This window comes from Martes martes (assembly GCF_963455335.1).
Source record: "Martes martes genome assembly, chromosome: 8".
NCBI classification, from domain to species: Eukaryota; Metazoa; Chordata; class Mammalia; order Carnivora; family Mustelidae; genus Martes; species Martes martes.
This window is the reverse complement of record NC_137895.1, coordinates 45,334,890-45,360,434: the sequence shown is the minus strand read 5'-3', so window position 1 is coordinate 45,360,434 and position 25,545 is coordinate 45,334,890. Positions and strand designations below refer to the sequence as shown.

Below are 25,545 nucleotides of genomic sequence, written 5' to 3'. Positions count from 1 at the left end.
TTGCAGATGGTGACCCTTAGAAAAACGATGAACTGAAATTGATCACCCCTTTGAGAAATGAGGGAGGACTAAGGCATTATGGGGCTCAGTGAGAGAATAAAATTCCCCTTGCTATTTTCCTCGACTGGAGGTAGTTTGGAGTAGAGTAATGTGGCGGACTTCAGTCTCAATGGAAAGGCAGAGAGTTTTAGAATAAGGTCATGATGGAAAACACATCTCTTCCCACATCTACCCTGAATCTATTTACCATGATCTCTCTTCTCTTCCAATAAAAACGACCACCTTTAAAGAAATATGATACGTAGGTAAGCATTTCCCATTATTTCCTCCCTTCCCCTTTAAATCAGTTTTTATTTAACACAAGAGACTTGGAAGTTTTTTACGGTCAGAATGAAGTACAGTTAAGAGTCGGCGAGAAGTAAGCAATATAATCATTTGTTACAAGCACTTTTTTTTTTTTTTTCCCGGTGCCCCTTTCTACAAATGGGCAGATGGAAGGCTGAAACCCAAACAGATCGGCCATGCTTATAGAAGGGCTTTGTGGTCTGAGGGTAATGATTTACAGATATTCATTTTATTTAAAGGGAGGAAATCTAGAAACCCGCAGTGGTTCTCCAAGTGTGGTTCTCCAAGTGTGGTTCCAGGCTTGGCTGCCCCAGCATTACCTGTGAGTTTGTTTCAACAAGCCCACACGGAAGTTTGAGAACCACTCCTGTAGAGGAAACTGTGACAACCTCCAAAAGAGGGAAATTTTCAATCGAATTAGTCATTTGGCATAATATACCAATTCAGACCAATTCATAACCTACCACTTAAGCAAATGGTCCGAAAGACCTAATTCAATGGCATTATTTTCAAGAAGCTGAATTTACTCAAAGACATGGTGTGTTACATTTGCCAATCCAAAATTTCAGAATAATTCACAGTAAGTTAAATGGAAGGCTTCTGAACACTCTAAGTGCCTTAAAGGGTCATCCACTTGTTATCTCCCCACTGCCTCCCAAGCCCGCCCAATATTCAGAGGAGTCAGACTTAGCACAGAAGCCTGATTTAAGAGATTAGCAGTAATAGGACTTTCCAGATACCAGCTGTTAACTTGCAAGATGACCTTGGGCAAGTCCCCCTACATCCACACCTCAAATTCTTCATGGAAAAAGTGGAAATAAAATCCTTATTGACCTCAAAGGGGCATTTGAAAGGCCTCGTTAATAAAACAACTGGAAAGCATTTTGGCAAGGGTAAATGCCTAATCCCGGGAATGGAAATGCTGTAGTAAATCATTCAGATCAATGCCTGGATAGTAAAGGATTTCTTGCTTAACCTCCTATTTCCAAATGTTCCCCTTAGTCTAGTTCTTAAATTACTCAGCCAGGAGAAAGAGGGTCAGCTTTGTTTAGAGGAACAACCATAGGAGCCACTGACCTTGTGAAAAAATTGCTTCCAATAGCCAGTGTAACTTTCCCTGTGTTTATTTCTGATCCATTACTCCTAATTGTACCCACCTCATGATACCTTCTCTTATTTTCTGTGTAGTCAGTTGAAATAATTCCAAGTGCTTAGCAATCTCTGACCTCACTCTCCATTTTTTTTTTTAACCACATGTACTTTTTTTATAAGCACACCAAATGTTCATGATGCAAAGTCTGGTATTGGTAAGTGGGTGTTTTTTGGTAAGTTATTATTTGGTGAGCATGGAGAAAGAGGGCTAAGGACTTTTGGTGCCTGGGAGTACTCCCCGTTCTGAGCTAGGGAATACTGTGTCAGGCTGGTGTCCTTGTACTTAGATGGCTCAGAAGGAACCGGAATGGGAGAGGCAGGGTGCCGAGGCTTACTGGAAGGGGTCAACCATCTATCTAGGTCAGCGTCTGTCTGACTTTGCCGGACAAACCACCAGGAAGATCTTTTCAAAGTGCAGAGTGGGGTTCTGTATGGCTAGTGAGCTCCCAGTTGAGGCTGGCGCTGGAGGTCTGCTACCCCTTGAGTAGCAAGGATCTAGAGTGGGATGGTCTCTCAAAGGGTGGTTCAAGGCTCAGCCATAAAGTGCTTGTTAAAAACGCAGGTCCTTGGGGCTCATCGGAAGCCCCCTGAATCAGAACTTTCAGGATGGACCCTGGAATCTGCATTTAAAAGGACTTGCAGGAAATTCTGATGAGCGCTAGTGTTTGAGAACTAATGTTCTGGCTCAGTGATGCTTGACCTTAGCTTTCCATTCAAATAATCTGTGGGGAATTAAAAAAAAAAATACTGAGGCCAGAGTCTCACCTCTGAGTGCTTAGATAGTAACCTCTGGGAATGTTTCTAGTTTTGGAGTATTCTTTAAAACTCCCCGGAGGATTCTAATATTTCAGCAGGGGCGAACTGTTTGGGATAGCTACTTGAGTGCCGCTGCACACTTGGCTGAGTGTTTTAGGGTGCTGGCGGGCTCTTCAGTTCCTCTGGATTTAAATTGGAGGAAGCACGAGTGTGCTGCAGATACTCTCTGGGGATTAGGCTTGCCAGATTTAACAAATATATATATATACGTATATATATATAGGGTGCCCAGTTAAACGTGAATCTTAGGTAAACAAGGAATCATTTCTTAGTATAAGTATGCCCCACCTATTGCTTGGGGGTCCTCTCTGTTATCTGGTAACCTTATCCCGGCCTTCAGTCCAGAAACCATGGCCAAGGAATGCTGTCTCTGTGATCACTGGTGTAGCCAGCGTCCCTGTTTTATGTTGCTAGTCCACAGTTCAATCCTGGCAGCTCTGGCTCGCCAACGACATTTGCATAATCACAGCCATACTAGGCTAATGAGGCATGATGAGTAAATCACTCTCTCGCATGCCTGGAAAAGGTGCAGGTGTTTGCCAAGGAGAGACGGTCAAGAATCGTCAGGAAGCCCAGCCGGTAACTATTCTTGCAGGATGGTGTCTGGTTTGGCAGGAACTGGGGAACAGGTGCTGTGTTTTCACAGGACTCTTTGCCTTTCCTCATAGCCTGCTTTCCTTCTGAGTCATACAGGTGCTTGGAACTCTTCCGTTTTGCCGTCCTAGGCTGTTTGGTACTACTAGGAACTTGAAACTTGTACTTTCTCCTCTAGAACAGATCTTCTTTAGGTCACAGACCCACCTGTCAATGCGGTAGCTTGGTCACAACATTTTGTGTAGACAGGTTTTAAGGCCTCGTAAGCCTGCATGTGAACACCAGTTTGAAAACTACCAGTTCATAGCAGAAGAAAGTGCTAGCTTCTCTGGCAGGCATACTTCATTTCTGCAGGGTGTCCGGGTGATCTCGGGCTACTCTCTCTGTCTCCCGCTAACGGTAATGCTCTTACATGAGAAAGGCCTTTGGCTGTGGAAGTTCTTTACCTCAGCCCAGCAGACAGTCCTCAAAGCCAGTTCTCCGTCAACCGTACAAGAGAACAGGGTGATTTTCTCTGTATTTGAGGTTCCTCTTGAACAGCCTACCTTTGCAGAAGTGTGCAAGCCAGAGCAGAGGTAACCTGAGCTTTCGTGGGCCTGTCTCAGTTCTCCTTGCAGAGCCCATGATCCCAGAGGCCCGTCTCACCTGGCCTCCATTCTCAGAGTGGCCACTGCTTCCTGGTTACCTTTGAGGTCTCAGGGTTGCAGACCTAAGACGTTAAATGGAAACAATTCCTTCTGGGTTTCCAGCAGTTTGAAGAAACCAGCTCAGAAGGAATTGATTGAAGGTACCTGAAAGAAAGGAAAGTGGAAGGTCTGTTGACAAGAGGAGAGATTCTTGAGTAAACTGGAAAATTCCTCTCGGAAGTAATTGTACTTGACAAAACAATGACAGACAAGATATTTAACTTCCCAAGTGCATGATGTTGGACAGAAGTCTTGAAGTTCGTGAAAACTAAACAGGATTGAGGGGGCCTCAGAGTGGAATGGAGCTCACTTGCTCTCCTGTGCATGAATCCCTTATAACCGATTTTGCATTATGTGGCTGTACTCATAAAAAACAGCAAAACTTCTTTTTAACCCATGCTAATTTGGGGGATTCAGTGATTATTCTGAATGATAGAATTTTTAACAAATGTGCATTTATTGGCTATGTACCCAAAGCAATTACATTTAGGTTAACTTACTGAATAACCATGTTAAAGGGAACTGTTTTAATGAACAGGATAAGATTAACTCGTGATTAACATCAATTACACATAAATGATACTTGAAAACCAAAGATACCGTTCACTGTAGCCCGAATTCCCACGCATCCCAAATTAGTGCAGCCCAAATGTAACGAGGCTTTACTGTAAGCCCGGTTCGCTTCTGCCTGTGCCATCAAGATGGTCATCCAAGGATAAAATTCACATTTGACTCCAACACTCAATAAACACCATGGCGATTTTCTTTCAGGACTACTGCGGTCGATTTTTCGGCACTTTGTTAAATAACTTAATCTTTTTTCTGTTTAAGGGATTTAAGGACAATGTCTATCGACAGAGAAGAAAGTATTTTGTGGATGTGGCCATGGGTTATAAATAGTAAGTACCTGTGTAACTCTTCTCTGTGACTCGCCGCTGGCTAATTAGGGGAAGCCCGAGCCGTGTGAAACCGACCGGCCTTGTCTTCACTTTAACTTTTGCAGAAGGCAGACACGAACCATTTTAAACCCTCCCCAACTTGGTGGGGTTTAAATGCCAACACTGATTTTTCACTTGTGGGTGTAATTGTAGCGTAATGAGACCAGCAGGCCACATGCCAGGCGCTCCATTTTCACCATTGTGTTTGCTGCTCTACCAAGGCATGGGGCCATTTTTGTATGTACTCTGCAGGGTCCGGAAAATGCGTTTGAATTGTACTTGCGATTTGACTTGTCAGTAACCCCTCCAATGTCCAGCTTGCCCCGGGGGAAAGTAGGAGGGTATGCAGGAATGGTACGAGGGTTCATGGAAACAGCCTTAATAGAAAAGAAATGTGTTTGTTTTACATGGAATGGGAAGTTCCCTGTAACCTGGAGGGCTTATGGGAGAGTTTCATGCCTAATCCCAGATCCCTGGTGGGATGAAGTTGGAGAACCTCCGGATTGGGGTTAGGACATTGCCTGGTGCATGGCGTGAGACAGGTTGTTTGAGACCGGCCATAATGTCATGTGTCGATGCAGGAATGGATCGTACTCCTCTGTTTATTCTGTTCACATTAAGAAAACATGTAGACCATCATGGTGCTGCCTTTCCTTTGTCTGGTATGTGATCAGCAACATGAACCTTGTCTTCAGAACAAAATGTAAATCCATACCCCATAGGAAATGTTTTTTCTTATTTTAGTTGGAACAGATGAGAAGCTTGACTGTCCTGTGGGGCAGGTTTGTCCTTGGTGAGAGTTTCAGACCTCTTGTGTGTTTTAGAGAGCATGTCTGCCTTTGCTTTTTTCTCTTCCTCTTTTTTTTAAGGGAATATGACACACAAAGGCTTAATGCCAAGTCAAAGGATCCCACATCACACCTCTGATTGCATCAGTCGTTTGCTCATTTCTGAGTTCCTTTCACACTTTGGGTGCTCTTCCTTTCCTCCTCCCAAGCCTCAGGCGTCCTTCGTTCCTTCTCCCATGTATTTATGATCCTAAAAACCAGGACCACTTGCCACGTGCTTTTCCCGCATGTTGTCTACTCCATTTTTGTTTTCCTCTGTTCCAGGCAGCTTCTTGACTGCATTTAGCCTCCTGTGGCTTTCTACCCCCTCACAATGTCCGTGTGCCTGAGGCTCATCCCGGCCCAATCCCCCTTCCCGCCCTCAGCACCATCACTCATGAACCCCATCTCCCGTTGTTTCCCAGTCAGATTACCAAGAAAGGACCCTTATGTGCTGGGCTCACTGTTTCACATCAGGGTCTGATCATTGTGAGCCTTCAGCTCGGCTCCCCTTGGTTCACAGATTTTCCCCGGGGAATCAGGTCATACCACGGGTCCTTGGAAGGGGTGTAGTCAGGACTGGCGTTTGGGGCATCACCTGCCCATGACATGATAAAAGCTCAGTGCTTGGCAGAGCTTTTTTCTTTAGGTAGAACAGATGGATAAATATGTATTTTATGCATAGATGGTACATGTATGATACCTATGTGAAAAATATATGTATGTAGGTATGTGTGTCTTTTTTTTTTTTAAGATTTTATTTATTTATTTGACAGACAGAGATCACAAGTAGGTAGAGAGGCAGGCACAGAGAGAGGGGAAGCAGACTCCCTGCTGAGCAGAGAGCCCGATGTGGGGCTCGATCCCAGGACCCTGAGATCATGACCTGAGCTGAAGGCAGAGGCTTAACCCACTGAGTCACCCAGGCACCCCTAGGTATATGTGTCTTTAAAGAATTTTGTTAGCATGGTAATCAAAGAACTATCTCAAAGGTTACTTATTTCTTCTTGAGAGAGAGAGCGAGCCCAGAAGCAGGACAAGGCAAGCTGATATTGTGGTGACACTAATTGAATTGGTATATCTGAGTCAAGCACTCTCAAGGGGCATTGATCATGGGGAGTCTTTTGGTTTTAAAGAAAACATCCTGATATGGGCAGAAGAGGAAAAGAGCATATAATGAAAATGATGGAGGGTAAAGTTCTCAAAGCATTAACAGGAGTTTGCATTTGCCACCTTCCCTTAGCTAAAGAGGAAAACCGGGGCGCAGTGTCTGTGGAAAGCAAAAGAATAAATTCGTGGATGGAAATGGAGATTTTTTTTTTTCTTGCAAAAAGCTTTATTGTTTCTGTTTGGTCCACTACTCAGGAGAAGCCTCCAGGGTAGCTAAAAAGTTGCCTCACAGCTGCAGGGAGAGGCTCAGGCAGGAGTCCTGGGACCAGGGGGAGGCCAGAGGGGCCTCTCAAAGGGTGAGCCTTTGGAAGAGACACCCACCCAGCCCAGCTTGGGGGCCGCCAGCCTGTTGAGTTAGCCAGGTGGTTTCCATCTCCTTGCTGAGTTTCACCTGCTCATACAGGAAGTGGTTCCCCAGAAATCACAGAGCTGGGTGTCTGCGTGGGCAGAACCTGGGCAGGCAGATCCAGAAGGGCCTGCTTCAGGTTCTTCTCAGAACCCCAGAAGCTTCCACGGGATGGCTTCCGTGCGTCCTGGAGGAGGGCCTGGCTGCCGCGTTTTTACCTCTACAAGAGGTGCTGGGCACCCTCGTGCTTCTCCTCAGCCAGTTTGGGGAGGAGGTGGCTCACACCTTCCAGAGCCACACCGGCATGGTAGAAATAGAAGCCCCGAGAGAGCTATGTGTGGGAGGCCTGCAGGTGTGTGCCGACCAGGCCGTCGACTGTGGCCTCCACCTCGGGGGAATAATTCTGACCAATTTGGGAGCTTATGGTTGGTGGCCAAAAATGAAGCTAAGCTCAAAAGATGGTGTTGGCTGGTTCCAGAGGCCGAGGGTGCTGAGAAGATGGCTCTGAACGTTGTGACCGGAAAAGAGGTTGGAGGGTCATGGGAGGCTGGAAAGGGCACCCCTGGGTCTGTTCCATTCAAACACTGTTGGAGAGGAGACAGACCCACAGGATCCCCAGCTGGAAATGGTGGAGGTTTTGTTTTATTTTATTAATTTATTTATTTATAGATTTAAAGATTTTATTTATTTATTTGACAGAGAGGTCACAAGTAGGCAGAGAGGCAGGCAGAGAGAGAGGGGGAAGTAGGCTCCCTGCTGAGCAGAGAGACCAATGCAGGGCTTGATCCCAGGACCCTGAGATCATGACTTGAGCCAAGGGCAGAGGTTTAACTCACTGAGCCACCCAGGCACCCGTATTTATTTTTTAAAAGATTTTATCTATTTACTTGAGAGAGAGAGAGTGAGCAAGTGAGAGCATGCGTGCTAGAGGGGGTGGGGGCGGGGGCGGGGGCGAGGAGAGGGAGAGGGAGGAGCAGACCCTCCGTGGAGCAGGAGCCTGACACGGGCTTGATCCTGAGACTCTGGGGTCAAGTTCTGAGCTGAAGGCAGATGCATAACTGACTGAGCCATCCAGATGCCCCAGATGGTGGAGATTTTATACACAGAAGGCACTGGAGCGGCTGGAGTGTCCCAGGATCGGTCCCTGTTTACAGAGCTGTGGAGTGCTTTGGTTCAAGGGCTAACTCAGTAACTGGATGTTCAAGAGGCTGAGGTAGGCAGGAAACTGTCAATTCATCATTTACAGGGAGAAACCACTCTCATGGGATTTACAAAACTCCCTATTGTCATGACCCGAGAGAGGCTAAATATTAACCCGATGGCAATTTGGTGGCTGTAGAGTGAAAGAAGAGGGTGTTTCCCAAAGAGAGTCTGGAATCCAGTGTGATCAACCTCGCTGGGCCTATTTCTTCATCCAGAAAGAGCATCTCAGCACACGTACGGCCTGTCTCCGGGGGTTGTAGCAGGGATTGCCCAAGAGAAGGCATGTGCTGTGCCCAGTGCAGGGCCTGGCAGGGAATTTGTGATCACGTCACTCCGTATCATTACATCTTCCCCTGCCCCTTTTCCACAGGCTGTCTTCAGTTTCCAGCTGACGTATTATTGAACTCTTTAGCTATGTTAATACCATGGTTTATGCTGCCACTTTAACAAATGTCCCTCGAAGTCATCCTTGGATGAAATGAAAACTCCTTCGGTTCCCCATTTAAAGACTGTTGCCCATACTGAAGCTTTTGGGGCAGACCAAAAGGTGTGTGTGTGTGTGTGTGTGTGTGTGTGTGTGTGTGTGCAGCTGCCAAAATACAGATAGCAGATTGTCAGTTGCCTTGGTGTTTCTTGTAAGTTGACAGAGGGAGGAAGGTGCCTAGCTGGGGTGGCTACCTTGGGAAAGCACAAACCTAGGGCCTGTGGAAAGTAGAGAGAAAAGAGTCGTTCCTTAATGTCTTCTATGTTATTGCTGCGGTGGCTTCTCTCCGAATGAGTTTGAGAATGGTTCCGGGCTAGCTATCCATGTATGCGTGCATATGCGTTGGTCACACAAGCACACGGAGAGCTGGAGGTCAAGCTTGTGTTTATTTCTAGCCAATTGAAACCTGTGCCCCGCACCCCCCCACAGGTATTAGCGGGGCACAGGTATTAACAAATCCCAAGTGGGCCTGTCCCTGTCGTCTCTAGTGTGCCATGAAGTAAGTTAAGTGTTCTTTTCGTTCACAGAGAATAAAGATGCAATTTCTGATCAAAATAGGTGTTTTTCTAGTGCCGATGGCTTTCTGAGAGAGCAAAGGAAAAGGATGTACACAATAATTACTTAAAATAAGCTCATTAGACTGGCTTCTGGCGGCATGCTGCACTCTGATTTTCCAAACCCATGCTTGGAACCCCCGGTCAGAGAAGCAGATTATTGGAAATTGAGGCGGTCCTGAAAAATTTGGCATGTGAGGTCCCAGTGCACACAATTTGGTGCTAAAACAAGGGATCATTCTGACACGTGGAGAACAATTCAGCTTCCTGCTAATAATTTGTTAAGGTTTTCTGGACCCCGAGCAGGTCAAAAAATGGTTGGAAAGAGAGACGAACCTGGAGTCCAGATGTTTGGGGTTGTTCTAGAGATGCGCAGGCTTCGGTCTGAGGTGTCTGAAGGTAAGGGGCGGGGGAAGGAGTGGAAGACTGATAGGTATTGAAACCATGGCCAAGAGGCCCTCCGGGGGATTCGTGTTGAATACTGTATTTTTCTATGATAGTCTTGAAAGGATAAGGCAGGGGGGAAGAATCAACACAAGCCGAGAAAATGAAAAAATTCCAGTCTCTGATGAAAAAACAGCAGGCTCGAGGTCTGTATTACCATGAACCTGAAGGAGGAGCGGGTGCGGGGGAGGCGGCCGCACGCTGGGAGCTGTCGATAGGGGGCACTCAGGGGCGGTTCTGATTGACAGCACAGCTGAGAAACAGGATTGATTACCCAGGGGCCCTGCGATGCCCGCAGAGGTGTCTGGCCACGTGTTGGGGAGGCCTGATTGCCTCAGTAATGGCAGAGGAAACCTTCCTTAGTGCAAATATGTTCTCCATAGAAGACCCCAGAACGCCTGCCCTGGCTTGAGAGGGCACTGATTCTGAATTCGCAGAAAAGGGGATGTGTATCACACCCTGTCCTCCCAGACCCAAATAACAGAAATTCTTGGAGAAGCAGAGAAAGAAGTAGCCTGTGATTAGACGATGTGGAGCACACATACAGACAGTTCAGAGACTACGCAAGTGTGTGGGGGGCAGATGGCACGTGGAGGAACAGAAAATGATGACGGGGGCAGCGGGTGGCTGTTAGGTTTGTCTGCAACGATCCAGCTTTCTGTCATTGGCACCTTCATATTTTAACCTTGGCATTTGCTTTGCTGCATTTCTGTAGGGTTCACAATTGCTATATTATTGGAGAAGAAGAATCAGCAATACAGTTTTTTTTTTCAATTGGCTAGAAATAAACACATTTTTCTTTGAGAGCTATTATAATGATTATTCCTCAACAATATGCATACATACTTAATTATATTTTTGGTGAGGGTGGTATTAGTTATTTCAATCCATCTTACTCTCTTGGAAAGAGGCCCTGAGCTCTGACTTTAATTATGCCACTCTTGTTTGCTTCAATTGATTTTGAATATTACTGTGATTGTGTTTTGCTATGAATGTACTTTCTTCTGGCTGAAATTGAGGTGGTACATGAACCTCATGTCCTTCTCATGGGGCTACTTCCTCTGATTTATTAGTTTTTTAGTCCATGGAATCTGAAATGTAAATAGGTCAATGCGATGTCAATGAGTAAGTTAAACAAGGGAGTTTCAAAAGGCCAGAATTTGCTTGAAGTTGGAAAATTCCCCAACTAGCTAAGAAAACTCCTCTGACTTCAAATTCAGGGGGAACCACTTGAATCCGTCTCTCAGCTTCAGTTTTCTCTTCTGTGGAATGGGGATAATAGTATATCTCCTTTGCCTTTCCCCTGGGAGTATTTTGAGGAGTAAATGAAATCAATAGAGCATTGCTACACAGTATACTTTATCCTTCTCTCTCTCAAAATAATAGTCAAAGAATCTAGACCAAAAGCCTGGGGTTTACTCAGCCCCTGGCCCACTTGAAGGTCTTGGTTGCTTTACCCAGTTTTTCTTTCAATCTGAGAGGCAGGGCGTGGTGTGTTTAAGAGGACAGAAGCTGGACTGGACTGCCTGGGATGAATTCCAACCTTAAACACTTGCCAGCTGAGTGACTCCTGCAAATGATTTGTCTTCTGTGCCTCCATTTCCGTATCTGTACAATGGGAATAACTCTACTACTGCTTTATAAGATAGTTATACGAATTAAGTGAGCTAACATAATAACAGCACTTAGAACACTGCATAGGAAATGCTACATAAGTTTTTGCTAATATTATTATAATTTTTCTGACTTCAGCTGTCTCTCCTTTTTGTCTCCCCTCATGCTCCACATTTTTTTTTTTTTAAAGATTTTATTTATTTATTTTGGAGAGAGCACGTGTGTGTGTGAGCTGGGGAGGGGCAGAGGGAAAGACTCTCAAGCAGAATCCCACTGAGCGTGGAGCCCAAAGTGGGGCTGCATCTCACAACCCTGAGATCATGGCCTGAACTAAAATCAAGATTTGAATATGTATCCAAATGAACCACCCAGGCGCCCTTCCAAATCTTTTTCTTACCTTTTGGTTCATATCCTTCTCCACTCCCCTTCACCAAGACTCTTTAAGTCCTAAAACTGTCTGATTTTTACACTGTTTTAGTTAATTATTTTTGTGTTAAATTATTCCAAAATTGAGCAGCTTAAAACAACAAGCATTTCTTATCTCGCAAAGTTTGTTTGTTTTTTTTTTTAAGATTTTATTTTTTTATTTGAGAGAGCAAATGGGAGAGAGAGAGAGAGAGAGCATGAGAGGGGGAAAGGTCAGAGGGAGAAGTAGACCCCCTGCTGAGCCAGGAGCCCAATGTGTGACTCAGTCCTGGGGCTCTAGGATCATGACCTGAGCTGAAGGCAGTCATCCAACCAACTGAGCCACCCAGGTGCCCAACTCTCATAAAGTTTCTGAGGGTCAGAATTTAGGGAATGGCTTAGCTGGTTGGTCTTGGGCCAGGGTCTCTCACGAGGCTGGAGTCAATGGGTTGGTGAGAAAAGGCTAGGGCTGGAAGATCTGTTTCCAATATGGTTATGCACATGGCCGTTGGCAGGAGGCCAAATTTTCTTACAAAATGGGCCCCTCCAATAAGGCTGCCAAGTGTCCTCAAGATATGGCAGCTGGCTTCCCCCAGATCAAGTGGTCCCAAAGAAAGCAAGGTAGAATCTACCCTGCCTTTTATAACCTAGTCTCAGAAGTGGCATACCATCCCTCCTGATGGACTCTATTGGTTTCATAGCCAACCCTGCTATACTTTGGGAAGGCACTACACATGGGGATGAAAGCCAGGAGGCAGGCTTCCCTGGGAACCGTCTTGGAGGTTGGCTACCATATACATTTAAGTTGCATTCAATTTTATTTCTTCAAAACCCTCTCTATCAGCTCTACCACAATGGGCGCTAAGATGTTATCCGTAGAAGTAATCCTTATGGAAGCAGAGGTGTGGCAGAACATGTGCAGAATGTATAGACTTTGGAGCTAGACAGCATTGGGTTTGAATTCCTGCTCTGTAGCCATGAGCATTGACCCAGCTTCTCTGAGTCTCAGTGCTCTTTTTTTTTAAAATTAAGGTTTATTTATTTATTTGAGAGAGAGAGAGAGAGAGAGAGAGAATGGGCAGGGAGGGAAGAGGGATAGAGGGAGAAGGAGAGAGAAAATCTCGAGCAGACTCCTTGCTGAGTGTGGAGCCTGATGCAGGGCTCAATCTCATGATCCTGAGATCATGACCTAAACTGAAATCAAGAGTCAGACCCTCAACCAACTGAGCCACCTAGGCACTGCTGAGTCCCAGTGCCCTTACCTTAAAATGGGCACAGTATATTTCTACTATGTGTGGTTGGGAAGATTAGCAGTGATTACGGGGCCCGGAAGCTGGCTGGTACAAGCTGGGGTTGAATCTATGACAGATATGATTATTATTATCATGTGTTAAGTAGCTAATGGTTCCTCAATTCCATATAATCATTTGTTAAGCTCATGTAAAATGAATAAAGGACCTTAAGGAGTGAATGAATTATGAAATTTCAGGCTCCATGGTGGGCTGGGTTAAAGGAGATTTTCAAAAACATACGTGTGTGTGTGTGTTGGTGGGTGCGTGTGTGTGTGTGTGTGTGTACACGTGTGCATGCGTGTGTGTACACTTTTCAGTTTTCTGTAACTCATGCATACAGCTTGCTTCTTCAGTTAACAAAGCAGTCCTCTCCAAGGCCTTCCCAGGCCAGGAAGTCTCAGCGAAGGTCAGGGGGTGTGGGTTGCAGGTGGGCTGTGTTAGATAAGTCCCTGAAGGGCTGAGGGTGGTAGAAATAGTCATCGTAGGGACCTCTCAGCTGGTATATTCGGGTAGTTTTAGCCTCCTTTGGTTAAATGCCTGCTATGTGCTGAGCAGTGTGTTCAACACTTTGCTCATGTTCGCTCACTGAAGCTCACAAAGAGCCTTTGGGATAAGCGCCGTTCTTGGACTCATTTTGAAGACAAGGAAACTGAGCTGCAGAGACATTAGGAAACTTACTGAAGGCGACAGAGCTGACCATGTTACCTGCATAAACACCAGCGGTGGATGCTTTAATATCTCTGAAATGGAGCAGTCGAAGAGTAGAACGAAAGCAAATACTGCCAGCCTCGGTTCATTTCCCTAATGAACAGAATAGTTTCTGGGTAAGGTCACTTCCGGGGCTGTCGTGTGCTTCTCTTAAAGATTCTCTCTCTCTTTGCCCAAGAAGCCACGTCTGGTCTTTTGTCTTTTGTGGCACTTCCTCTTGACATAGGCAGTATTGTACACCGGTTGAAAATAGCAGTCACAGAACGGAGACTCGGCATTTTAAAAAGTCATTCCCTTCACAGAATCTCGGCATATTTGAAATGCACGGTTCTTGTCTGTATTTGGTTCACTCCAGGCTTTAGGGAGCCAGGACTCAACTCAGCAGAGTGTGACTTCGAGTCTTCGGCCGGTCGTGGAGGGTGGGGTGGCGGGCGGGGCCCGGTAGGACAGAGCCACGCCCCAGCCTGCTCGGCCACTCTGCCTGGCTCCGCCCCGTCCTGCCCGCTTCTTGTCCTGCCTGTCAGGGCCTGACCCCCGTGGGATAAATGATGGATGGAAATAAACACAGCTGGGCTGACGCTTGAAAAACGACTGCCAGGGATTTGTCCCTCTCTGGCTTTTTCTAGTCACTAGACTATTCATTTCTTGATTTTTTGATTTAACAGAATCGCACCCTTTTGTGATTCATTTGCTGTGAGTGTAAGTACACAGCTAAACAGAGACCCTAAAACAAAACAGTCCCGAATGCGGACTGGCATATTTGAAAAGTGCGATCGCCAACCCAGCAGGCTCATTCAATTTGGGGGAGCTTGTGAATATTCTACTCCGCTCCATCAGAGAGAGAGAGAGAGAGAGAGAGAGAGAGAGAGAAGCCTCTCATTCTGCATGGAGCGGAGAGGGTTCTAACTTCCTTTCCCTATCAAAGCAGAGGAAAGCCTTTTTTTGCCACCATCCTCTCCCCCCACCCACATCCCCAGATACTCCATGTCCACGGGAAGCTCTCTGGGACAGAAGTGCCACGCACTCTGAGACACTGAATAGATACATAATAGGGAATGGATTTGCCTTCCAAACCGGCAGGAGGTCTTGTTTACAAGACTTGTGCTACAGGACTCTGCGGGAGTCACTCTAGTTTTGCAAAGAAGAGGAAGGAGGTGGATGATCAGCAGCAAACAAAGGTAGGCTCCAGACGGCAAGTAAGGCTGATCCTGGGTAGCTCGGATGCTGCCCGTGCCCGCCTGTGGGCACGCGGGGGCCTTCCAGACTCCCAGGTACTTGTGACCAGTTAGCTTTCGTTTGAGCTGGAGGATTACTGACGCCGTCTCTCCTAGGAGGCATGTGCAATTATTGCAACTTGCAGAACTGTAACTGGGGTGGCTCCACCTCTCCACCTTCCCGGAAATTTCCGTTGACCTTAGTATTTCTCATTGCATGCGAGAAGAGGCATGATTTATGGATCCTGCTTGGTTTCAGAAGCGAAAAGTGAAAAGAAATACATTACTAACAGGAGTTGTGAGTGCCACATTACCTATTTTTAGATAGGCGAATCTTAATTGGAAACATCACAAACAGAAGGTGGAGGAAGGATGAAAGGGAAAAGTTACGCTTTCTTCCCAGGGAAGGAAACTTTACTGGGGGGGTTGCAAGTTTTTGTCTTTAATTCTTATTTTTCTCATTGGTTTCATTGGCAGATGGACATCTTGATGAATTGTGGGCTCTTGTGAGGTGGGACCGAGCTTTAATTTTTTTTCCCTTTTCTGCCTTTTTGAGAAGACGTACCTTAGAAGGCAAATATGTTTTCTCTCCGACGGAGCTAATTTTATCCCATTCCATTATCCTCCATTGATTTGCTTTCCCGGGTTTTGAATGAAACTAAGATATATGTGGCCGTTCAGGTTTCTGTGACTCCTGCATAAACACCAGTTGTTGATGCTTTAATTTCTCTGAAATGGAGCGGTAAATTGAAAAGTAGAACAAAACCAAATATCTGTTGTGCTGGGGTCATTTCCCAGATGACTGGAATGGTTTCTGAGGAAGGTCACATTAGGGTTTTCAAGAGGGCCTCTTCCATAGAATCTGAGTATCTTTTTCCACTCAAGAGGCCACACCACCACCCCCCACCCTTTTTTTCAGTCCACATAGCAACTTCCCTTTGACATAGGCGGTATCATCCTCAAGTTAAAAAACGAGAGCAACAGAATTAAATGACCAGGTTTTATAAAAGCTATTCTGTTCTCTACAGAATTCTCAGCATATTTGAAATGCACAGTTCTTCAAAGTATTTAAAAGATGTCAGGCTTTATGGAAGAATCATTTTCATGCCAAATGTTTCTTTTTACCTGAAGTTCAGCTCAATGGCTGAAAGGAAGGGAGCCTGAGAATTGAAAGAAAGACAAAAGGGAAAATTGATTTGGAAAAGGTTTCTCTTTTTCCTTTTTTGAGCTTGGCGGGTTTTTTAGATGTGTGTGAATGCCTCAGTAGGATGTTGTCTGATTATAACGCGGCTCCTACAGCTGGGGAAAACATTAGCACAGTATGGCCCGGTGTTACTTCCTGACAAGGACAGGGGTTGCACCAGATTCTAACGCCGTTCGCGTGGAATGAGGTAGGGGCATTTTACTTTAAAATGATTTCCATGAATGTGAAGGACTGAAATTACTTTCCACAAGTCCTGTCTGAGAGGTGAATGGATTCACACAGAAGAGCACTGTTTTGTCATCTCCAGGCCTATTCCCGACCCTGCAGGGAAGGGATGAAATTGCATTCATTCCTGTACGCCTGGAGGAAGGGATCCAGCTAAACTGAGTAGCCCTTAGGTGTTAGGCATCGGGGCGGGGAGGGGTGGGGTGGGGGGAGGGGTTTACAGATGGCGTCACCTGATCGTCTTAGTTAGTGTTGTGTGGTGGTCTTATTTCCCTGAGTTTCAAATGGGGAAACAGAGGCCAAACTCAATCCTTCATGCACATTAGGTACTCAGTACCTTGCACTGAGGTGTGTTGGTTAAGAGTGGGGGTCTCTAGAGTTTACCCTCTGTAATCCGAGTCCCAGCTGTGCCTCTTACCAGCTGTTTGATCTTAGGTTACTGTGCGTGAGCCTCAGTTTCCTTCACCATAAAATAGGGAGACTAACAGTTATTTAATCACTCTGTAAGGTGAGCAGTATGTGACATTCTCCAGGTGAGGTGCTATTATATGGTTATTGTTTATATTGTTATTGTTACAGGTAGATGAATGGATGGATGCTATTATTAATTTCCTTAGGGCCATGACCTGTAGGGTAACCACACTCCCTCACCCACCACTATAAGACATCGAGGGGGCCCAGTAGTTAGCAACATCCGGTCCCTGTTGGTCAGGGTGCAAGGTGGATGGGATTAAATCTGGAGGTCTTGGAGCCCCCAGCCTGGGTCTCTCCGTATCCATGCCCTGAGATTGTTGGCCGCTATTGCATTTCAGCTCGTTTCTGGATTGCATTTTTTTGAGTTCCCCTTCCTTTTGTGTGTTGAACACGCACATAGCGATGGATGTGAGACCCATTGTTGTGGCTGTTCATAGTTAATTTCATGATGGTTTTTGCAGAAGAAAATCACTCCTCTAGAATGTGAAGAGGGCTTTCTGCAAGGTGAGAGAATAGTGGGAAGCCCTATCCTGGGGTGCACGGGACAAATAAAAACAAATAATTTCCAGGAGTTAAATTTTCACTCTCCCTGAGGCTCCCAAGGTGTAGTAGTTTATTTTCATTATGTCTTCTGCAAAGGCAGCACCAATATTAACAATGTGAACAAAACAAACTAACGTTTTTGTTTGCTACCATCTGAAAGTTCCTTAGGGCCCATAGACTCATTTGCGAAAAATTCATGTGTGCAAAACTCATTTGCAAAAGCAAATAAAATATGTGATCACAAATGCTCTTTACCTGACTGGCCTAGGGGACTAGCTGAAAATGAGTTTGTGCCTTTATGTCTACTCTGTGGTGTGGCATAGCTGTCTGGGGCTGCCCGATCTCCTTACCAAATGACCCTCATTGAGCCACTTTATTTATGTCAGACAACTCGACGGTTTGAAATCTGGATATAACTCAGATGGCTGTTATGTCACTGTACTGATTTGTGAGTTTCCTTTTTGAAAAATTGCATTTGATCATCACGCTCTATAGCTTTGGAAACATCTTTGCAACTTCATTCCCTAAGAAGTCCAGCAAAGGAAACATCTCTGTGTTCAGCCAAGTTTGGCTTTTATGTCCCTTTGGGTTTGCATATGCTGCTTTCTTCCCTCATGGAAACTGTGGCTACAAGTATAGGATATGCCTAGGAAGCCTGAGTTAAGAAAATTAGAAAAAAAGAAACACTTACATATAAAGTATGTAGTACATGAGGATAGTCAGGAGCTACCAGAAAACTTATTAATATCTCAAAGTCTTTGGACTTGCTTTTTCCATAGCAATTAAAATATGAGGCAGGGATGAAGTAAGACAAATGTATATCTGTCTGGCTTTGTGATACACCACTATAATTCTTCTTAACCTTTATTTGTTTATTTTTAAAAGATTTTATTTATTTATTTGATGGAGAGAGAGGTCACAAGTAGGCAGAAAGGCAAGTAGAAAGAGGAGGGAAGCAGGCTCTCTGCTGAGCAGAGAGCCGATGTGGGGCTCGATCCCAGGACCCTGGGATCCTGACCTGAGCTGAAGGCAGAGGCTCAACCCGCTGAGCCACCCAGGCACCCCTCTTCTTAACCTTTAAATATGTGGCTTGTTTCAGCTGGATTGATTTACTTATTTGACAAATAATATTTGTTGGACACCTATATATTCCAGACTCTGGTCTGGGTAGCAGGGATATACAAATGAACAAGCAAACAAAAATCCCCTGCCTTGAAGGAACATACCTTGTAATGGGGGGATAGATTTAGCAGACTAATATTTTGGACATATTACTCCCCATGCCCTGCTCTGCCCGTATTATTGACACTATTTCATCATAAAGTTATTGAGTGTCCTTTGTGGTCTGAATTCTGAAGTGTAACTTTATCAAATGCAGGAGCCTTACACTTTTCTCATTGACTTTTGGAAATCAGTCGAAAAAATGGCATTTGCTTTCTGGTTAAACTTTAATGGAATCCATGGACTCCACTTAGTTTCTTTCTTTTTTTTTTTTTTTCCCTGGCTTGTGGCAACATAGTTTCTAGTCTTGGAGGTGTCAGCCATCTTCCTGCTGAACTCCCACTGACCAGACAGCTCTCTGCTTGAGACACCTGGCTGCAGGTGATACTGTTTCATGAAGGTGGGACCAACTGGCACAGTACTAGGTGACATTATGGTCACCAGCAAATGAGATTATAAGTACAGATTGAAATTTCTGTATACCAATGTGTCACCTCAGTTGTGAGGCGTGTAACAAATGCTTGGTAACAATGGATAGTAAATTTTGTGAATGAATTTTTCTTTAAGAAGTATCACATGGCGGAGGGCACCTGAGTGGCTCCAATTGGTTAAGCATCTGCCTTCGGCTCAGGTCACGATCTTGGGGTCCTGGGATAGAGCTCTGCACCTGGCCCTCTGCTCAGCAGGCAGTCTGCTTCTTCCTCTCCCTCTGCCTCTCCCTTCTATTCATGCTCTCCCTCTCTCATAAATAAATAAATTCTTTAAAAAATAACATTGGATCGAAATAAAGATTATTCTTATGATGTTAGAATAACGTCAATCTCCTCTTCTATATTCTTATATGTTTCTTTGCATGGCAAGGAAAGAAGATGAATTACAGATAGCTCCCTGAAAATTATGCAGAATTCAGGGTATGCTCATTGGGGAGGCAGCACGTGCATGTGTCACAAGTCAAGAAGGAACAAAGATAGAGACCTCCTGCCTTCACGTTTCCATGCTCTTTCTCCAAAGGCCCTGTCCAGACCCTTAGAGGAGCTGCTAATTGCTAATGAGTTGCAAAGTTGATGGGGTTTTACATTTCATCTCTTCTCATTTCCCTTCTGCAAACCCCCAGGTGGAAGTGTCAATCAAGAAAGAAACTGCCTAAGGTAGGGAAGGAAGAAAAGATGAGGCAGAGATGAGAGGGACAGTCTATTCCAGGCAGATAAACAGCTGTTGAATAAGTGAGGCATCTCCTGGCCCGAGGAACATGTAATGAAATCAAATAAAAAATGAGTTCATTCCGAACTGCTTCTATCAGATTCACCCATCCCCTTAACGGATTCTCTGTTTACCTTCTGCTCTGGTTGGGTCTTGCCACTGAGGAGACCCAACTGTTTAAAAGAACACAGTCGGCGTTGTGCTGCAGCCAGTCTTGCCATCTCGATGTAAGTACTGTCAACTGCAGCCTGTCACATTTTCCTCCACGGACTATGTGAATTGCTTCCCAACGCTGGGGTTCTTCTAACCATAATGCAAACAAAGAAACTGCATCTCACCCCTGAAATTCTAGCAGCAAGGCCTCTAGCAGACAGCCAGGATGTACCATGGTAACCAAATATTTTGCAATCTCCCAAATTAGGAAAAAAAAAAAAAAGGTAGAAGAAAAGTCCAGCCTTGTGGTTGGACCTGCTGGAGGAGACGATCAAAGAAATCGTTAAATAAAACAAACGGGTTACTGCTTATTCATCTGGCTAGAGGAAGAACTCCCGCAATTTCAGACTTAGTGGGGTACGCGTCCTTGGATGTCAGGATCCACAACGTATTTTGTTAAACAACTTGAACAAGCTCGGGACTTAGAACTGTAAAGGTACCTTTGCCCCTGCAAAGTCGACTTTGTTCCATCTAAGGGGGACAAGGCAGGTTTTTCAGGATCATCCCCCTGCCTCGAGGAAGAGTAGCATTTCACTTTGCAGGCAGAAAGACGCCTCCCACAGCCTCTAGTATTTCCCAAGAAAGTTTTTCGTCCTCTCTGAGTAACCTACTGCATCAGGGATTTTTCCCATGGTCAAGCCTCGATTTCTGTGGTGACGACTGTCGTGCTTTTCCTGGTTCCATCTTCACCGAGCGCTGGTTCCCCGTCGTGTTTCTAAAGCCTTAGTTTACCATTCTTTGGCACGAGGGCTCAGTCTGCAGTGAGTAGAAGCTACTGAAAGTCGCATCTGTTTCCCTCCAGTGATTTAGGGATCTGTGAATAATAATTTCGGTGGTTATTGAGAATTCTGGAATCCCAACTAATTCTGTATAAATGGAGGAGACTCCCTAAAGATCTAATTATAATATTTACATGTCATTAGTTTGTTGAGAAGTCTCATGTTGTTGGGGTTTATTCCAACGGCAAAATGGTTTTATTTTTCCCACTCGCTGCTTTCAACTGTATTGTGTTGAATTCTACTTTCCTGCTGGGAAGCAAGTTCCTTAGCAACATCTAATTTGCTGTCATTTTCAATTATTAGTGTAGTCTCATTTGGGTATTTAAGGCCTCGTCCCATTCATTAAAAAAAAGATGAATCTCAAATTTGATTCAAAGTGTATCCTCCTCCCCCGCCCTCTGTTATTTGGAGGGAATGCGTATGTGTGTAAGATGTGTGTGTGTGCTGGTTCTGAGACGTCTTCCCTTCTCTCTTCTATGACCTTGCTTCCCTGGAGTTGGAAGCTGAGAGGAGGGAGGGAGGCGGCTGAGAGCTTTTTACAGGGTTGTTAGAATATCCGTGGTGGGCAGACTGCAGGCCACACTCACGCTGGCTTAGACAGATTCTTTCTGATGGGCTGGTCTCTGTGGAAATGGTCTTTGCAGAGTGTTTTTTATAGCTTCTTAGGCCAGCACCCTTCCCTCTACCTCGCTATAGGCATGCACCCTGCATCACCGTGGCCTCGGCAGTGGTCATGCCACTGACCCTTTCTCTCGGTTGTGCACACTATAGAGCTTGGGAACCCCTCACAAAGCAGGAGTGATGGGAGTGATGGGAGCCCCTTCTGTCTCCTGAGAGCTGAGCAGAACAGCTCCCTTTTCCTCCCAGGCACATCATATTGGATTCCACAGAAATCTCTAGAGTTTACAAGGCATCTGACGTCATGTTCATGTGCACCTCAAATGTCAGAAGACGCATGTCAAACTTCCTCCTCTACCTCTACCTTCTACCTCAGAGTACTGTCTTCCTAGCGTCCTGGTACCCTCATGTCTTTCTCCCGCTTCAGTCTGGTGGTCATAGCAGCAGGATCCGCGGTCCTGCTGCTCAGCTGTGGTCCAGGTTGGAAATGCGATGTCAGGCCCCACTTCTCCTGGGCAGTCCTCCTAAATGATTGTCATGGTGCAGTCTACTCTCCTCACTGTGGGGAGGGGAAAGAACCTGCCCTCTCCCTCAAACACTGGCCTTCCCCCAAATCCTGTGCCTCTCTTATTTCCTGTTAGACTAGTGGGGGAGTTTGTGGGTGGGAAGGGTGGTTGGACAAAATTTATTTTTTAAATAAATTTTACTTATTTATTTATTTATTTATTATTTTTTAAAATATTTTATCTTGAAGTAATCTCTACACCCAGGGTGGGGCTTGAATTTACAACCCTGAGAATAAGAGTCACATGTTCTAGCCAGGTACCCCTGAGAGAACTTATTTAGTGGTAGAGTCATTCCTGCGGTCTCCCTTTTTTTTTTTTTTTTTAAATTTTTAAGGTTTATTTATTTATTTGAGAGAGAGAGTGAGCACATACATGAGCAGGGGGAAAGGCAGAGGGACATGGAGAGAGAGAATCCTCAGGCAGACTCCCCACTGAGCGTGGAGACTGAGACAGGGCTTGATCTCACGGGCCTAAGCTGAAATCAAGAGTTGGCCACTTAACCGACTGAGCCATCCAGGAGTCGCTCTGCTGACTCTTTTTAAAAAACTTTATTTATTTATTTGACACAGAGAGAGAGAGAGATCACAAGTAGGCAGAGCAGCAGACAGAGAGAGAGGGGGAAGCAGGCTCCCTGCTGAGCAGAGAGCCATGACCTGAGCTGAAGGCAGAGGCTTTAACCCACTGAGCCACCCAGGCGCCCTTTGCTCTGCTGACTCTTAATAACTTGGCTGACTCTAGATGCTGGGGGTTTTCTCTAGAATGTGAAGTACTTGAGTGACTTCGATTTTGGGCCAGAGGAGAGTTTTAGGATGCTGAACTATGACACCTATGACATATACATTAAAACATGTACCCCCAGATAGATGTGAAATGATTATGGGTATATATCCTAGGCCCTGAAAAGATCAGGAGACCCTCCTGTCATTCTTCTCATATACAATTCATACCAAAACACCTTAATCCATGACAAGGGCAAAGAAGGGCAATGCGTTCTGTTTTTCCCATGACCACAATTTTTGTTCCCAAATGTCAAATCTCAAAGTTTTAAAAACATATATGCATTCCTAGTGCCCCAACCACAATCCCTGATCTTACTGAGAGGAATTAATAAGTGAATAAATATGGAAGTACTTTTCATGATCTACAAATGCATGCAAGTACCATGATTACATGTGATTATATGAGATTTTCTATGTATAAATACACATACCTATAAGCCTTATTCAGTTTGGTATATGAAAATAAATTGGTTTCTGGATACATAATTTATTTCATTGGTATACACCAAAAATTTAAGACTACAACCAGTCTTGAACCAGACTGACTGGGTTTTAAGCCTGGCCCCATGATTTTAGGCACACACCTTAATTTCTCTGAGCCTCAATTTCTTCATGTGTAAATGGGGATAATAATAGTGTCTATCTCACAGAGTTGCTGTGAGAATCAAGTGGATTAATTCATAAAAACAACACTTTAAAAGCCTTAGAAAAATGCCCCATAGTGAACTCTCAAAGATGGGTTTTTATTATATAATCTTATTAGCTGCAGAGAAAAATAGGAAATTTCTTATTTTTTTCTTCAATCTTGGTATTTTGGCTATTAACCAGAGAAATAAAATGGATAAAGTTAGCATTTACTTTGTGATGAAGTTGACTTTTAAACATCTGCCTTCAAGAGTGACCTGGGGCTAGGGGCTCGAGTGGGATGAGACGGCTCCAGACGGCCAGAGTCAGACTTACCTGCCCTTCGGGTAGCAGTCAGTACACAGGAGTGGAGACTCAGAGACCAGGCCAGTGAGCCACTCAGGCAGGACAGACAAGGGGTGGGGGGTGGGGGATGAAAATGTACCGTGACCATGCTGGAAATTCGTTATTAAGTAACAGATCTGTAAAGCTCTTTGCTCCGATTCTAGCCCACGCTTGCTTTCCTTCTGTCGCTTGCTGTGGGCTACATTCAGCTCCCCTTCGAAATGCCGAAGGTTTGCAGATTCATATCCAAGGGAAAAGTTTGACCTAACGATTCTTTTCAAATGGCTTCTCAATATTTCATTTACTGTTTCAGCCTCATCGCCTTCCTGCCTCGTGCTCGTGCCCAGTTCTTATTAGCTTTATTGGCTTACCTGACTCCAATTGATTTCGTTGAATTTTCTGGAACTGGAGGCAGACCGTTTATATATTTATTTCCTTGCATCCTTTCTATTTTTATCTTCCCATTTCAAGCTTTCATTCTAAACTTATCACAGATGCTAAGCCTTAGCAGTCTTGATCTTCTCAGCAAATATTTGTCAGGTTGTAATTTTTTATTTGTTATCAACAGCCAAATTTAAACAAGGCTAATCTCTTTCTAATTTGGTTTGCGTGAGCCCCAGTCTTGGTACTTAGAGAAAGAAATGCTAATTTCTTGTTCTTTCTTAAGTGTGTTCTTCTCTTATCCCTCATATACTGCAGTTCTTTTTTTTTTTTTTTAATAATAATTTGGGGCAGTAGGAACCACATTTGGACTTAAAGTTTAAACAGAAACCATTTTGGCATGAGCACCCTGAAGTATAGAGATGTTTGGGGGAGGGGAATCTGTGTGTTAGCCTAATCTTGTTAATGTCCTCTTTCCCTTTTTCACTGCCTTGGTGGGGGAAGGTGTGGAGGCGGGGCCCTGGGGGGGGGGTGGTGAGGCAGTGGCGGCGGGTGGGGGGCTTGGGGGGGGTGGGGGGGTGGGTACAACGGGTGGTCCCACCTTGTTGCTGCAGCCGTGAGTGGCAGTTGGTGCCCGTGCTTGGGTTCCTGTGGCGGCTGCCTGCTACAGGCTGGGTTGTGTAGATGGCCGAGGTAACATTCCTAGTTTCATGTGTGTATGTTTGGACTTCCATATGTTGTATGTATATACCTGCTGAAGGCAGGGGCAGAACTTCTGCCGGATGGCCAGGGTAGGCAGCGGGGGAGGGGAGGAGTGCTGCAGGTGGCTGTTGAGGATGTCTTGAGAGGTTTTTCAAAGCCCTAATTTCACTTTTAAAATAGGTTTCTTAATCAGAGGCTACATTTGGATTCAGGTCTGTCAAACAATAGCTTGCAAAAGCACATGTCCATATTGCCTTTGTTCTACTGCCCCCCACCTCCCCGGGCGCACTTCTGGAAGCTGTTTCCTGCTCATGGCTGCTGGTTGCTATTAGAACAGCATTTCCTCCATCACCTTTCTGTCTGGGAACTTGCAGAGATCCTACCTGGCCCATGAGGCTCAGCCTCCTCCAGGAAGCTCTCTGTGCCCTTTCCAGTCTCCAGCCACCTCTCACTATTCTGACCTAGGAGTCTGCACACTGTGGCTTGTGGGTCAACTCTAGCCAACTGTCGGTTTTTGTAATGAAGCTTTGATGAGGCTACAACGATGTTCATTTGTTTACATGTCATCTCTGGCTGTCTTTGAGATACAATAGCAGAATTCAACAGTATGACAGAGACCGTGTGGCACACAAAAACTTGATATTTAATTTGCTTTCTGAACCTTTGCAGAAGAGGTTTTCTGACCCCTCTGCTAAAGTGAGAAAGCTTAATGTATGACCCTCCCAGCATGATGGGTAATGAATTCCCCTATTGTGCATTGTGCAAAGCTCTCACTTTAGAATTCAGTACAGTTTATTTTATTTTTTTAAAAGATTGTATTTATTTGACAGACAGAGAGAGAGCACAACCAGGGGGAGCGGCAGGCAGAGGGAGAGAGAG

General features: G+C 45.1%; 1 protein-coding gene across 1 annotated transcript in view; it reads left to right on the top strand.

Moving 5' to 3' along the window:
* The window catches only part of TPH2 (tryptophan hydroxylase 2), a gene marked incomplete at both ends in the record, with an annotated part of 93,645 nt that overhangs the window by 5,905 nt on the left and 62,195 nt on the right, over positions 1–25,545 (top strand). The window contains one exon of the mRNA XM_080810210.1: positions 4,425–4,492. Within this exon, the coding sequence (XP_080666336.1) occupies positions 4,425–4,492 (68 nt within the window). The remainder of the gene's footprint in view (positions 1–4,424; positions 4,493–25,545) is intronic.